Genomic DNA, 16509 nt, shown 5'->3' on the forward strand with positions numbered 1-16509 from the left:
AATACAAAACACCTTGTAAAGCGTGGCGTACCAATTTAGAGTTGCTTTCATTGTACACCGGCAGAGTTTGAGTTTACGGTCAGCGCGTTTCTTATTGCAATTACTTACATCATATTATTTATAGACTTTCTCTCCAGAAATAGCACGACCATTATAGTTCAACACGTAATAATCGTTCTGCATATAGGCCTATCCGTTGAATTTTCGAAACATATTCTTGAAAACTAGAACTATCAAATTTGTTTGATAGTTTAATATCATTCTAGCGTTTTTATATGAACGAGCAGACACACAATACGACTTTAAAGGAACACGTTACCTTGGATCGGACGAATTGGTCTATCAAATGCGTTTATAACCGTTTGTTATAAAATGCATATGGATAGAAAAATGTTGTAAAAGTAGAATACAATGATACACACAAATATCCTTCGAAATTGCGTGTTTTTCCTTTATCGTCGACGACTCCCATAAATGGCCGACCGTGTTTCTTCGCGACTCAAACGTAAAACCGTGAAATTCCGAGGCATGTTCATGTGTGGATCATTATATTCTACTTTTAATATTATCTATTTAACCATATGCATTTCATAACAAACGGTTTCAAACGCTTTTCAAAGACCAACTCGACCGTTCCAAGGCAACGTCTCCCTTTAAACATGTCATTGTAAACAACCACACCCAGTGTTCTTCGTTAAACCATGGAGGAAGGAAGAGAAGGAGTTCGAAAGACGGGACTTCAAAAGTCGAACCCGTGGTACCGCGGTCGTTTAACGACACCTCGTAATCACCCACATACCTTACACAAACAATGGGCGACCAGGGCCCAATTTTATGGCTCTGCTTACCGTAAGCACAGAATCGGCGCTTACGGAAGCAGGGAATTCTGTGCTTACGGCAAGCGTGTTTCACGGGTTAGCGGCGAATTTGGGCTTCTGCGCGTGCGTACTTCACGTTACTAGGCATTCTACGCTTACAAGGCTCTTGCACGTAAGCGGGGAATCGCGATCGTAAGCGCAGAATTCGGCGGTAAGCAGAGCCATTAAATTGGCGGGCCGTTCATACCCCTTCTCTTTCTTCCTCCATGGTTAAACAGACACCCAGACATTATCTCTGTCATTTTGTATTGCTGTCGGAATAATAAGTCTACCCGCAGGTCGCTCAATATAATAAATTCCCTTTGTGATTTATCTGCATGAGCGGGTGTGATTTTTCGTGCGTGACCTCTGTGTCAATATATAATTAGTCAAAAGAGCTTTTGGAATTTGGTAGTTTTCAGCCTTTTCTGAAAAGTCTCAACCAAAATAATGTACCAGTAAATTGAAATGAAGAGCATATATGTCGTTTTGTATGAACAAAATCGGTGCAACTGAAATGTTAAAAAGATAAATTTGTACGTAAAAATTGCTTCAAAAACAGAGAAAACAAGTTACAAAAACACGGCAAATTTAAAGTCACCTGGAAGTGGTATTTTTTCAAAATAAAGCTTTTGTCACTAATATATGTGTTTTGATGAGTGGAATGTGAATAAACAGTTAACCCTTTAGTCCCTGCACCGCCCGAGTTTGCTGAAATCCAATTTCTCAAGATTCTTGCAGTAAATTACTGGAACCGTAGTTCAAATTTTAAAAGATAGCCATGGCTTAATGTGTATGCACAATTTGAACCTTGATATTAGTATAAAAGTACAAGTTATCATGGGAACAACAAATGCCTCTTGTTAAACGGCTACGGTAATTTTTATGGCGAATATTTTTATGCACGGATAAAATAGACACAATAGCTTTTCAAGGCTTTTGTCTGGCTCAATGCTCATACTGATTAGGCGGCTGGGCGGTACAGTGGCTAAATGGTTAACTAAGGTTTTACAAAAATCAGTTCTTATGTTATTTACAAATTTAAGAGTAGACCCCGACCCGTGTATCAGTCTACCCGTTATACTTTACCATCCTCAATTAATAGTATATTTACACACAATCATGAGATTCACTCACACTTTACTCGTCAAGCCTCCAACCTTCATATACCATATACCCGTACTTCTCTTGCTTATAAAACAGTTAAACTTGAGGGACCCAAGCTCTGGAACTCGCTCAACTCTCAACTTAAAGCCTCAACAAGTCTTTCTGTATTTAAGCGTAAATTTAAGTGTACTTTGTTGAATTCATATTGTTGATAGATAATGTCTTTCCTACATTGTAAATCTAAGTGTACTTTTCAATGAATTCATATTGTCAGTAGACGTTGCCTTTCTTACTTTGCTGACCCGTCTTTGTTTGTCTTTGTTTGTTTTGTCCATTGTTCGTTGTTACAGGTAACTACTTTCATTGTTAGCAGCTTGTGCATTGAGCCTTTTTGAGTACACCTGTCCTTTCCGGGACATGTTTCCTACCTGGAGGGGTATCTTCTTCTACAACACATCAATTTAAATAAATATCGGCTCAATGCACAAGCTTGCTCAGGGAACCATACCCTTACAAGCCTTGCTTCTGTATGGGTCCCCCACAGTTTCACGAATGTCAATGCTTATTATTCATTTAATTAATCTTATCAAACAACTATTTATTTGTTTATTTCCAACTAATACATTGCCTATGATTTGATACTGATTGTGATTTTGAAACTGTGGAAATAAACTGATTGATTGATTGATTGATTGAGAGGGCGCTGTTCGTGACGTCAATCGAGGCAGACTTTGCCTGTAATGCGTATAGTAAACACACGTGCAAAGTACATGTACGTCCAAGTCGTGAGTTTTTTTTTTTTTAAACGTACAAACTCACGCCTTGGTCCGTACATGTACTTTGCAATTGTGTTTACTCTACGCATTACAGGCAAAGTCTGCCTCGATTGACGTCACGAACAGCGCCCTCTCGGGTCGGGGTCTACTCTTAAATTTGTAAATAACATAAGAACTGATTTTTTAAAACCTTAGTTAACTGTTTATTCAACTTCCACTCATCAAAAGCTTTATTTTGAAAAAATACCACTTCCAGGTGGCTTTAAGTAGGGCCTACAATATTTACGATGTATCGGCCAAAACTTGTCTACTTTTATAATGTTCACTTTAATTAACTAGTCCGCGTAAAGATGTGATGGTCGTCAAAAAATAATAGTTCGTTACAAGACGGACTTTTCAATTAAAAATGAACTACATTTTCTTAGCATGAAGGTAAACACATGTTCTTATGTATACACAAAGTTCCTAAAACTAAAATATGCCTTAAGCCAAAATTTCCCTTTTTTATTTATGAAAACCGACATAAATTATTACATTTAGAGCTAAAAACATTGTTAAAACATTTTGACTCTAATTTACCTCAGTGCGCACGGTATAGGCCTACTGGAGCATGGTAATGAATGATTACATTACTTACATTGACTTCGTGGCGCAACGGTAGCGCGTCTGACTCCAGATCAGAAGGTTGCGTGTTCGAATCACGTCGGGGTCAAAGAGTATTTTTGTTCAATTGTTTCTCTTTCATATGGTAGCATAATTTGACACTAACAAACAAAAACCACTAGGCTTTAAGGAAGTCCAAACGCAGACAGCATCATTGCCAGGGCAATAGTCAGACTCATTTTTGTAGAGCCCGCGCCGTTGCACTTGACGCCGTCGCAGCAGTACAAACAGAATTCACGTTGTGTGTTGGTGTCGGTTGTGCAGTATCCCTCAGGCTTTTGGCACAATGCTTTCGCGGAGGAAGTGCCGACGAAGCACCCTCTGAAGTTCTGGCCGTTATCCTGGAATACTGCTTTCTGTAAACAATGGTATGTATGAGCTAATATTTCAAGGCTGTGTTTTAAATTAAAACCAAACAAATAATAAGTTTTTTTGTTACTTTGGACGTCTCTGATTTGCTTTCATTTACACGACTGATGGGAACGTTGCTTAAAAAAAACCGTAAAATATTTACTCTATGATTTACCGGGTCCACAGGCATAATTGATATAGTACCGATCTGTCAGAAGAAAACAAATATTATTTTATACCACTGAAAAAAACTTGCATAATGAAGGCACTCCTAAAAAAATAATGTTACTTGTTTCGGTTGCAGCCGTCGAAATATGCTAAGTGCAAACGTGTTAACCCCGCCTGCCCAAAACATGAATTGCTTGTCACATTTTCCAACAATAACCGTTTACAAATGAATCTTGAAGTGACGTCTCCATGGGCGTCACCGTTTAGCTTATGCCAGTGACACGGAATAATAGTTCAGCTCACAATAAATGAGTTCGTGATTTAACAAATGCTACTGAGTGTTCTATGTAATGTAGTTACAAATACTAGGAGTAATTTACTACAAACGTATAAGGAAAAGAGCAAAAAAAAAGATTTCGACGTTAACAAAGATAACCCAACACAAGAGGGCGCTAAAGCAACTACTGGCTGTGATTGATTCTATTATTCCAAAGAGCAAGCCACGTGTTTTCCCTTACCGAGCATCCTAATAAACATTCTGTTGTCCAACGTGGATGGTCCCCCAACAGTGCAGAGGTATCCATGCTGTTTCCTTTACAGTCACTACCAACAACACTGCTGTCACATAACCAACAAGTTTGGTAATTAGCTAGCACAGGCAATACTAAATGGGAAAAACAATGCAAACGTAGATCTTCCATTAAAATAAAATCACAAACTATTTAAAATAAAGGTTCGTTTCGTAAAAACGACATTAATATGTATAGGTTCGCCTCTTTTTTCAGGAATATCCATTGACCCCAAACACAATTTAGTTAAACCAACATAAAACATTATTCAATAAAACTGTTTGTTTTTTTCCAACTCAGTTACTCTTAAAGGGAAAGTACACGTTTGGTAATTGTCAAATACCAGTCTTCTCGCTTGGTGTACCCCAACAAAGCATAAAATATAAAGCCTGTGAAAATTTGAGCTAAATTGGTCATCGAAGTTGCGAGAATATGATGAAAGAAAAAATACTCTTGGTGACGAATTTGTGTGCTTTCAGATTGAATAAAAGACTTCTGGTTAGAAGTCTTTTATCATTTTAGTGAGAAATTACCTCTTTCTGAAAATCTCGTTACCAAGTAAATTTTTAAGTTAATATTTGTTTTGAGTAATTACCAAACGTGCACCTTCCCTTTAAAATGCCCAGCTATTTTATATAAGCTCATTTGAGTCCTTTAGACCCAGTAATGATTATATTTATCAAATTAACTATAAAGTTCAGTTCATATTTTAATTGGTTCAGGAATCAACGTTTAACACTTAAATCGTTGTACACGTTTTGTTATTACTAAACAAGTTATAATTATCACAAGTATTATAGTTAGTGTAGCTTTAGAGAAAGCGTACCTTTATACCCGTAGTTTGAATGTAAAGAAAGACCGTTACGAAAACCTTTCTCAGCCATCTGACTGAAAGCCCACAATCCATGCAACAAGGATGCTTGTTCCGTTCCTTATTTTATTGCAACTTCAATGACCAATCGGAGCCCAAACAACGGTTTGTTTTTTTGTGCATGTTGCGATACACCAAGTGAGAATATTGGTCTCTGTAAATAAATTATACCCTGCCTTTAGGCTTATCCCCCATGTTTGATACCAATCATCAAACATAAATCTCTATACAAGCACATCCACTTACCGCTAAATAAAAGCACCACTGTCCAGACGAGAATAGTCATGTTCACTATGTTAATAGTAAACAATTGGTGTATTTCTAGATTTGACTTCACTCATTAATTCAGATTTACAACGAACAGAACGACTGTGTGAGTGACATGGAACAAACGATGTCGCAGTAACTTCGAGCTCGGTCATTGTGAACTTGGCATTGAATCAAGTGTTTATTCCCTTCGTATATTATTATAATGCACAGACCATTAATAGTCAAAAATATTGTTTGTAACACTTTAACAATGGGTGGTATTGATTGTTCTGGATCGAGGTCGTTTGCTGTCAGCCAGCCCAGTATGGTGCACTATAGATAAATAACCATGGATCTGTAATTGTCGTGCTTCACATTTTGATGCAAATACGCCACTGTTATCATTATGATTTAAACAACTTAAATAGATGCCTACTTTGCAGTGAATACAAGAAGTCGGTGTGGTGCTAACAAGAGCAGCATTAGCAGCAGCAGCAGCAGCAACGGCAAAAGCAGCAACACCAGCAATCGGTATGCTAATCCGCAGCAGCAACGAACACTCAAAAAGGATTTATTTACTAAGAAGTTACTATATAGTGCCATCCGACTCATTTTTCTGAAATAAGTATTTAATGAAACAACCTCAGCCTAGACAGTGTATATTTTACGCTACCCTACCGCTGTAATGCAGTATACACATCTTGGCCTACAGTGCAACTCCTTAATCATTCAAGGATATCGTACCCATAACAACCTTTGTTGACAACAGAGAAAGAATTCTATTGGATATACCTCTTCGCTTCACCGCTCACTCAAAACTACTGAGATGAAAATTAGAAGTAAAGTTTAGTTCTTAATTAAGGTGGATACCATTATACATGTAATAAGGTATGCAGCATTAACATCTTCTTAAAAAACACCTGATCACTTCATTTTATTTTGTTTCTAGCAATTTGTTTAACAATAATAGTTATACTTGTAATTTTAAACCTAAATAATGTTAAACTTGTACAACAATTTACTGTGATCGAACCATGCTAAAACTGAGACGAAAATTGCTTGTTTTACTTATTTTTCAAAAACTACAGCACCTCAGTAAGTAAAATTTCAAGGGAAGCTTTCTACTACCATAATCTACAAACCGTGTAAGTTTAATGTAAACATTGTGGACATTGTGTTTTGTGTTAGGACAAAGTACATAGACCCTTTAAAGACACTGGACACTTACTATTGATTATTGTCAAAGACCAGTCTTCTCACTTTGTGCATCTCAACATATGCATACAATAATAAACCTGTGGAAATTTGAGCACAATCGGTTTTCGAAAGTGCGAGATAATAATGAGGTCTCGAAATCAAATTTGTGGAAAATTACTTCTTTCTCAAAATCTACTTTACTACAGAGGGAGCCGTTTCTCACATTTTCTTATACTATGTCAGGTTTTTTGCTAATAATTATTTTCAGTAATTACCAATAGTTTCCACTGCCTTTAAAAGCGTAATAATGTAGAAGTACGGAAAATTTTCAATTTAGATTGAGCTATGGAAGCAAAACTCCTTATAGTTCGCAATTTTACAGTAAGGCTTTGAGGCTTTTTAACTTCTAATTATCTTTTTTATTTGCTATAAATCGAGTATGTTATTTAACTGTCAAGGTGTTTCAATTGTTAAAACTATGTAGTATAGTTAAATAGTTGGATGTCCCCCCTCACATCAATCTGTTGGCGTACCAGACATCTTGGCATATATGTTTAAGTGCCAGAAGGTGACACGTATTTATGCCTTTTACATCCTTAGGGAAACAAAAGTTTAACCAAGCGTTTTTAGATTGCACAAACTCCATAAATGACTGCCCATCAATAAATTTGAATGACAATTTGACACACCTCAAAAACGCGAATTTGAATGCAGCTTTGGTGAATTGTGAAATTGTATGAATATTTTGTAAAATCAAATGACGCAACAGTACATTCGACTACAGTCCTAAAACGAAATCGAATGCCCTTTCATTAGCGTTCGATTTTGTGCGAAGTAGAATACCGTAGTGGTTAATGGGAGACTTTCTGGGACGATAGAGGGCAGCAGACTTACCGGGTAAATCCATTGTTCTCAGAATTATGCGCATGTTCAGAACTACGCAAACAATAGACCTTACCGCAAATACCGGGGCGCGCGCGTAAAGTTTGGAATTAGGTGCATTGTGGTCTTGCTGGTATCCAAATTTGATCCATATATATCCCACAATGCACCTCATTCAACAGTCTGCGCATGCGCATTGGTATTTGCGATAAGGTCTATGGAAATTTACCCGGTATGTCTGCTGCCACCTAGCGTTGGAATGTCTCCTATTGGCTGCTCATTTGCCGAAATTGACCGAGAAAACCTCTATTGTTTGTGCTACCAAGGGTCTCTTTCCCGAATAGCATTATTGGTGTGACTGGGGTAAAGATTCCTGTCCAATGTTAGAATTATTATTTTTTAAAGCGGTGGACACTTTTGTATGTTACTCAAAATAATTGCTAGCATAAAACCTTCTTGGTAACGAGTTATGGGGAGCTGTTGATAGTACACGAACAATGTATAAAACATTGTGAGAAACGGCTCCCCATGAAGTAACGAAGTTTTCAAGAAAGAAGTAACTTTCAACGAATTTGATTTCGAGACCTAAGAATTGGATTTTGGGGTCTCGAAATCAAGCATCTGATGAAAGCACACAGCTTCTTTGGACAAGGGTGTTGTTCTTTCATTATTACCTCGCAACTTTGACTACCAATTGAGCTCAAAGTTTCACAGGTTTGTACTTATTTTATGCATACAATTATGTTGAGGTACACTGGGTGAGAAGACTGGTCGTTGACAATAAATTACCTATAGTGTCCATGTATTTAAACCACTCTCCAAATGTCGTCATCGTGAGATAAACGATGCAACACGAGGTGAAGGCTACATTGGAGTTACATTAATGCACTTTCTGATCACAAGTCAAATGGTCCAGAGTCGGGAGTCCCAGAGGGAGATTCACATCCCCCTAAAGTGCTACCTCATTTTGTTTCTAATAATAACGATTGCAGTCAACGTCAAGGGCAATTATTTTTAGCACAAAATAAAACCCGCTGCAGTTAATTATAATTATGAAATGGCGTATCAGTTTCTAATCTAAGAGATGAATTAGTGGCGATGCGTTGCGTTAGACAATTATAAGGGAATCAATGTGTGGTGAAGAGGTTTTCTACTAGTGGTTTAATCCCAACGAGGCCTGGTTCTTGATTATTTTACCGAGACGAAGTCGCGCGAGGTAAAATCTGATAATGTATGCGGCGGCACGTCTAATACAAAAGCAGCAGCACTACTCATTAGATGTATCAAGATACGACATGCACGTCTGAAGCCTGTTGATCGCTCATTTAGCGAGTCACTGGTGAGCAGATAAAAAGTGACACAGAGCTATAGTGTCTTCATATTGATGCATCAGGCCAATGCAAAGTGGATTCACCAATTATTTACAAAGAAAATGTCAAGCCTTCTTTCTAACGCGACTTTTCTGAACGAGGCGGAACTCAGCCCGGCATTGGTGGTACTGCGAACGGCGTTCATCACCGTAACGAGCCTCACCATCATCTGCTTGAATAGCATGACCGTCGCCGTCATGCTGAGGATAAGAGGGGAGTTCCCACCAGATTCCACCAAAGTTGCCATGACCTCGCTCGCCATTTCAGATCTAGGGGTTGGGATCATGTGCGTTTTCTGTATCCCACTATCGACCTTGGACAGGTGGCCCTTTGAGGTAATGTGGCCATGCACAGTGATGTGCTCCGTGATCGTTCTACTTTGTGGTATCTCCGTTTTCAATCTACTGACACTCTCCATTGACCGCCTGTTTGCGATCACCAAACCTTTACTTTATCCAACTCTACTACCACAGAAACGCACGCTATTCTTCACCATATTCGGATGGGTAAATTCAACTGTATTTGTAGTACTAGTCATGGCGGCAGTGCAACCCATCGTGGAATATAACCGTGACGCAGTCATGGTGAGTTGCAGTACAGCGAAGCCAATTTTTACATTGATGTGATTTTTGTCTGCGTAATTTTCATATTCCCTGCGGTTGTCATGCTTGGTATCTACTTGAAACTCATCCACATCAGTCACGTGCAGGCTAAGAAAATTAACATGCTTTCCAATGCTGGCACGAGGCGGGAACCAGGCAACCCTGGTGCAGTTGGGAGCGGTAAGGCAGCCAAGTTACTCCTCGTAATTGTCGTGTTGTACACAATTGGCTGGCTTCCGTTTTGCTCTGTCAAGATTTACGCTGATCGGAACCCAGATGGGGTATCGGGTTGGTTGGAGTTCGTATATGTCTGGCTAGCCATTAATAATAGCTGGTATAATTTCGTTGTATATATTGGAATGAACAAAACATTCCGAAGTATGTGTTTGGAAACTCTAAGAGAACTAATCAAACACTGCAGACGAAACTGAAAGATCGATCAGAAACAACAGTTGTTTGCAGAGATTAAACATCACAACCGAGTGATAGTAATGAGAGATATTTAAAAGCAGTTGTTGAACGGTTCGTTGGTTGCGAAAGGGAAGGTATACATTTGGTAATCAATTAAAAGTAATGTCAATACAAACCACCTTTCGACAGTGCAAAGCATTTTGAGATCATTATGATAACTCATTTAAAAAATAAAAATAAAGGAATTGTGTCATAAAAGGTTCTAAGATTGTGTATTCTAATTTCGGATTATTCTCCCGGGCCCTGCGTGGACAACAGCTCCGGATGTTTTGGGTAAAAACGCCACAAACTTTGTTTTATTGTATCAATATTTGTATAGGATTAAAACTGTATAGGATCAAACTGTTTCAAAAACAAAAGGTATAACGTTCCCTAGACTTGTGGACAATCGGCCCCACGCGCTGAGATAGTGCTCTCGCGAGATCACTGCTCTCGCGCGGACTGATGGCTCCCCGATTTCGACTAATGAGGAGTCTATTTAATCCCCTTCGTTGTATAAAATTGTGTCCTTAAGCAAGACACTTGACCATTGCTTCGTCCTTCGGATGGGACGTAAAGCCGTTGGTCCCATGTGTTGTGTAACGCATGTAAAAAGCTTGAATCGATATTAAAGAAGATTATAAATACTAAATAGTAAACTTGCGGGTACACCAACTACAAGATCTTTCTTGAAGGAGTGTTGGCTCTGAAAAGAGCCGGTGTGGTCTCGACGTTTCGATTTGTATACTCTGCTTCTTCAGTTTCGACGTTTCGAAGACGAGCAAAGTAGACTGTTCGAAACGTCGAAACTGAAGGCGAGCGGAGTATACTGTTCGAAACGACGAGTGCGCCGGCTCTTCTGGCGCATAAATTCGGCGGCAAGCACGCAGCCATACAAATTGGGCCCTGCTCTGATTGGCTGACTGAATCGAAGCATACTGTCAGCTTGCCTGAACATCTGACGTCACACTTCGAGGCTCGTGAATTACGCCAGATACGGATATGATAACCGTATCCGTTCACGTCAACCGCATGTTGGATATTGTTTCGCAAACTATAGGTATGTTTCACTTGAGTGCGTTCGCATGTGTTTTTCTGACAAACATGACCGATAGAGACACTATACACTGCATTTTCTCATCGTTTTGCTTGCAAATGACTAGCAATTTTCTACATAATATCAAGCACGATACAAGTGAAAGCAATTCCGTAGGAAATGTTTTTGATCTGGGACAAAAATACAACTAAAAGTCTGCAAAACAGTATCCGTTTTTCTACGACGTGTATGAGCTCCCGTATCCGTCGGTAACGTGTATGAAAAATACGATAGTCGCGGATACGCGTCACGTGAACACACAAAGTGTCGACGTATCAGTATCTGTATCTGTATCCGTCGCTTGCGAAACCTCTCTATTAGCCGATGCCAATTACCTCTTCCATTAATTCACATGAAGACACGCACAGGCAATCCCTAATCAAAATTAACACTACACATGCAAGTACATGTACAAAATACACAATGCAGCCAGACGACCGAAGTAAACTTTCCATATCTGTGTTTTGATTGGTCGAGGTGATGTATGTCAGCAGCAACTACATCACCTCGGGACAATTAAAACATAGTATGGGAAGCTTTCCTAACTGCACGTTTATCGAATGAAATATTATTGTATCCAATTGAAATCATGCACTGGTTCTGAAAAGGAAGTACCCGTCTTTGCGGATGGACATGAGACCAGTCTACCCGTCGGCATACGTGAACCACATCGATTTCTCAACATTGAAATACTGAGACAGTGAATGTGTGCTGAATGTCATTGCCATGGCTCACTGCGCGGGAATCACCATGATGGAGAAAACCCGGTGGATATTTCTCTTTGGAACCCTTGGCTGGATTTTCCCGCTGTCCTGCTGGTGCCTCAATCTAACATGTAGGTATTTTCGATTACGTTTACATTCGGGAGTGGGAGAGGGTGGAACCGGTACGCCAAATTTCAACCTAAAATATCTTTGCATTAAGACGAATCGAAGAGCAGTTATTTTATACAACTTAATTTTAAGAAAAAGAAAAAAAACAAAAAAAAAAACAAGCGATGAATGAATGATGAGACGCAAGTTGTAAAATAGAGAAGGTACCCTCTATATATATTTAAGCAAAGTAGTGATGTTTTATGAGCATTTTTCAAAAGATTACGAGAAACTAGTTTCGTGTTTACGTGTAATACTTTCCGTAGCTTTGGATCTTCGGGGTATGGATGCCAGTCAGAGTTCCGATCTCCGTTACGACAGAGTTCACCTTAAGGCACAACTAGCGATTGACGGTGACTTGCGAACATCTTTGGGAGATTTCACTTGCGCGCATACAAGTGAGTTTACACCATGAACCAATTTCATAGAGCTGCTTAAGCACACAAAGTAGCTAAGCACACAAGGCATAATTATGGTTACCAGAATGAGGTTACCAGCCAAAGTACCATGTTGCATGTAGAATTTGTGGTATCCTGCTCATGTCTGCTTAGCAGAATATTTTAAAGCAATATTGTCTGCAGCAGCTCTATGAAATTGGACACAGGCATTACCATTAAAAGTTCACAGAATACATTGTAGATCTATATAAATTAGATGTATTGCACATGACGTCATTGGCCACCCTCTTAGATGAAACGTCACGAATGAAAGGCTATCATCGGCTGAGAGGTGCAGCGCGCACACGCGTGCACGTTCCCATAGTGTATCATAAAATATGGCGGTCGTTGGTGCAATCCATCTGTAGGCTACCATTGATCTCCTGTATAGACATTTCCATTGCAATGAATACAGCTCGAGTTTTTGTCAAACAAGGTTGGAGAACCATGGAAAGCCATAATTGCAAATCAAAAACAGATATCTATTGTTTCTAGAAAGGATACAAATATATTCAAAAATATATTGAATTTGTTGGAAACTAATCAACGAATCATAAGACATTATTTCAACTCATGAATCTTTTAAACAGATGTTGAATTTGGTCAATTGTTTTATCATGCGATTGATTGTTTGCCAACATTCAGCCGGCCATGCCAACTGGCATACGTCCCGTGTTTATCAATAATGGAAAGGTCTTGCATTGACCACCATTTTGAAAAGACTACTTTTGGTTCAGAGTCTTGCGCAGCGCGTAAACGCGTGCTCTTTTCTATTGTTTTACATCAAAGATGGTGGCCAATGACGTCATGTGCAGGGTTCGAGTCCCGGTCATGACACTGTTATCCTTTGGACGGGACTTTAAGCCGTTAGTCCCGTGTGCTGTGTAATGCACGTATGAAAGAGTCAATTAAAAGGGTTTTGTCCCGGTGTTCCTGGTTTGTTTGGCTGTATAGGCCTATTTCACCTGGTAAACCATTTGACAACAACAGCAACAACAACAACAACAACAACAACAACAACAACAACAACAACAACAACAACAACAACAACAACAACAACAACAACAACAACAACAACAACCACAACAACAACAACAACAACAACAGCAACAGCAACAGCAACAGCAACAGCAACAGCAACAGCAACAGCAACAGCAACAGCAAGAGCAGCAGCAGCAGCAGCAGCAACATCAGCAGCAGCAGCAGCAGCAGCAGCAGCAGCAGCATGCAGCAACAGCAACAACAACAACAACAACAACAACAACAACAACAACAACAACAACAACAACAACAACAACTTACAACGCAAGTGTTTCTTTTGTAGGTATTGGTCTCCATTCTTGGTGGAAGTTGGACCTGGGAACCAACCGCTGCGTGGGTCGTATCACCCTTGTCAACAGAGGCGATAGTGATAGTAAGTTCACACATTATTAAATTTCCCTCATCAGTAAAAAGAAGCTAACTAAGTGGCATTTAAATCAGTGACATTGAGTGAAATACATTATTTCACTCATAGGTGGTCGTTTGTCTGGCGCCATTGTAAAGGCAGGCAAGGAGAGCGACACTTCAAAAAATGCAGCGTGTGGGTTACCAGTGACAATGGACCAAGCATCGATCCCTGGGGCACACATAGACTTTGTATGTGATCCACCCGTGATTGCCCGGTACGTCAGTGTGGACAAGAAAGTTCGCGTGATCAGCGGTTTAGACAGCACCCTAACTCTGTGTGAAGTGATGGTTGAAGAGTACCACAAGGCAGACTGTCCTCAAACAAAAAGTAAGAAATCATTATGGGTGACATTACATAATTTCAAACCAGAACACATGGGTCTTCTACTAAACAATCATCGTCTTGGTCAAGTACCGCATGAGGTAAACATTGCTCATTAAATAATTAAGCAGGAATTCGTTCGTGCCTGAAGAAATAATAACAGATCTTTGAAACTGGGGATCGTCTTCCTTATAAAGGGACTGAAAACGTAATTGTCAAAGACCAACATTCTCATTTGGTGAATTCCACTGAGCCAGCATCTAGTCCTACGGTCTCCCAGAGGGAGACTGCTCGGAGCGCTGCCAAGTTAGTCAGGAGGTCGTTTCAAATACCGCTTTAGGCATAACTTCTCTTAGTCAAACCCAAATTTATTTATTTATTTTAAATCAAAGGTACGTGCACAAACACATCGTCACTCGCCACTCATTGCATGTCCACTTTGCTCTACGATGGGAAATGTGTAAACGACCTAAGCCCTCTATTGGCCGAAGTTAAAGTGAAGTCGCCAATGCAATGTTTCCTGAGGTGCAAGATGAATAACGAGTGTTGGTCTTTCGACTACGACATGACTTCTGGTCAGTGCAGGCTCTTCGATGTAAAGGCTGTAGACTTGAAGGCAGATGATCAGCCAGGCTGTTCGGTGTATACGGTAGTCCGTGGCTAGACCAGTTATGAATTACTCATAATCTGCAAATTATCGACGAATAGTCGTTCCTCGATTCTTGCAACTTCAACCGATAATTTTTATTTATTTATCACTAAATACAAAAGTCTAATTGAACAAGGAAAACTTATATTTCAAGTGACATTTTTGCAAATAAATTTACAAATAATAACCTTTAATGTATATGGTCATAGGTTTTGTTTTTATTTTTATGTGTAGGAAAGTCTGAAATAATAAGTTTTTTAATCAACTTCCGCACCAAACCAAATACGAGGTGCTTTGTACTAAAGATACTGAACTTAAGTAAAACATGTGGAAGTGGCTTATTTGAATAGGAAGTGACAAACAAAATAGCTATATCGTTAAGTTCTTTCACTTGACTGACCCCGGTCGGGTAAAGGGCCCCAGTTTAAAATCAATAGGAGGTACCTTAATGCAGGTGTACACACCTAGTGCACAATCATTGTGTGCATTGCCAGACCAGTGTGTGTTTAACTAAGTGTGTGTTTTAAAACAAATCGGTCGGAAAACGTGTATGTAGAGTTGTTGTCATGGAAACACATCAATACACCAACATTGACGAGTTTAATCTGACAGGTTTAATTCAAGTCAAATAAACTTGATGAAACTATTAATAAAAACAGCACTTATACACTCTGGTCCGGTTCAATTATGTATGTATGCAGTTGTTTAATTGTGTAATACAAAAACTATACAGTCAGGCACGTATGAAGATTCAATTTGTGGTGGGCGCAAACCGTGAAGCCACGTGGGTCGCGGTGCAAATTTGAGGGCCCGCCGCAGATTTCACAAAACTCTTCCTAACTTAGGATTAATCTTAGGACTTTAGGACGAGTTAAGTTCCGCATCCAAAGGCGTATGACGTATTGAACCTGTCCTAAAGTAGGACGGGTTACTCGTCCTAACTCGAGATAGGAATAATCCTAGCGTTTCGTGAAATCAGCTCATGGAAAGTTTTAGCTTATAGGGGTGCGGGTGGGGGGCTTTATAGATTATTTTTCATCAACATTATTTGGCAGTAGCACTAAAAACCTTCACAAAGTTAAAGGTTGTGTCAAATATGAAGCTTCTTCCTTTGACGAGCGAGACTCATGGTATTGAACACAAGCTTTAACAACGTATGGTGCGTCAAGTACTATGGTCATTATAGAAGGGGTGGTTTGACACTGTACACTGTTGTGAGCTCAATTGGTCGTCGCAGTTGCGAGATAAAAATGAAATAAAAAAACACATCTCTGTCAAACGAAGTTGTGTGCTTTCAGATGCTTGATTTCGATACCTCGAATTCAATTCAAATATTTTACTGAAACCCAATCTCAAAAACTACGTTACTTCAGAGGGAGCCGTTACCCACAATGTTTTATACTATCAACAGCTCTCCATTGCTCGTTAGGCAAGTAAGTTTTTATGCTGCGAATTATTTTGAGTAATTACCAATAGTGTCCACTGCCTTTAACGGCAAGTGACACGAAGAACGTGTGTAGTGGGGAGTAGGCGGAAAGAAGGGAGGGTGTGATGAGAAAGACAGGGGAGGGG

At 39.4% G+C, this 16509-nt stretch overlaps 1 protein-coding gene and 1 non-coding gene across 2 annotated transcripts; both read left to right on the forward strand.

Annotated features, from left to right (window-relative positions):
* Window positions 1-3380: 3380 nt before the first annotated feature.
* Window positions 3381-3452, forward strand: Trnaw-cca. Its single transcript has one exon. It is a non-coding gene; the product is annotated as a tRNA-Trp (tRNA).
* Window positions 3453-9122: 5670 nt separating this feature from the next.
* Window positions 9123-9686, forward strand: LOC117304797 (probable G-protein coupled receptor No9). The gene has a single exon (XM_033789409.1). It carries the CDS (start codon window positions 9123-9125, stop codon window positions 9684-9686), a length of 564 nt encoding a protein of 187 aa, XP_033645300.1.
* Window positions 9687-16509: the final 6823 nt, after the last annotated feature.

The sequence above is a fragment of the Asterias rubens genome, chromosome 21 (assembly GCF_902459465.1).
Source record: "Asterias rubens chromosome 21, eAstRub1.3, whole genome shotgun sequence".
NCBI classification, from domain to species: Eukaryota; Metazoa; Echinodermata; class Asteroidea; order Forcipulatida; family Asteriidae; genus Asterias; species Asterias rubens.

Bases quoted from the DNA above. Each gene is read 5' to 3' on its own strand.
- LOC117304797 (XM_033789409.1), top strand. From the start codon at position 9,123: ATGTCAAGCCTTCTTTCTAACGCGACTTTTCTGAACGAGGCGGAACTC.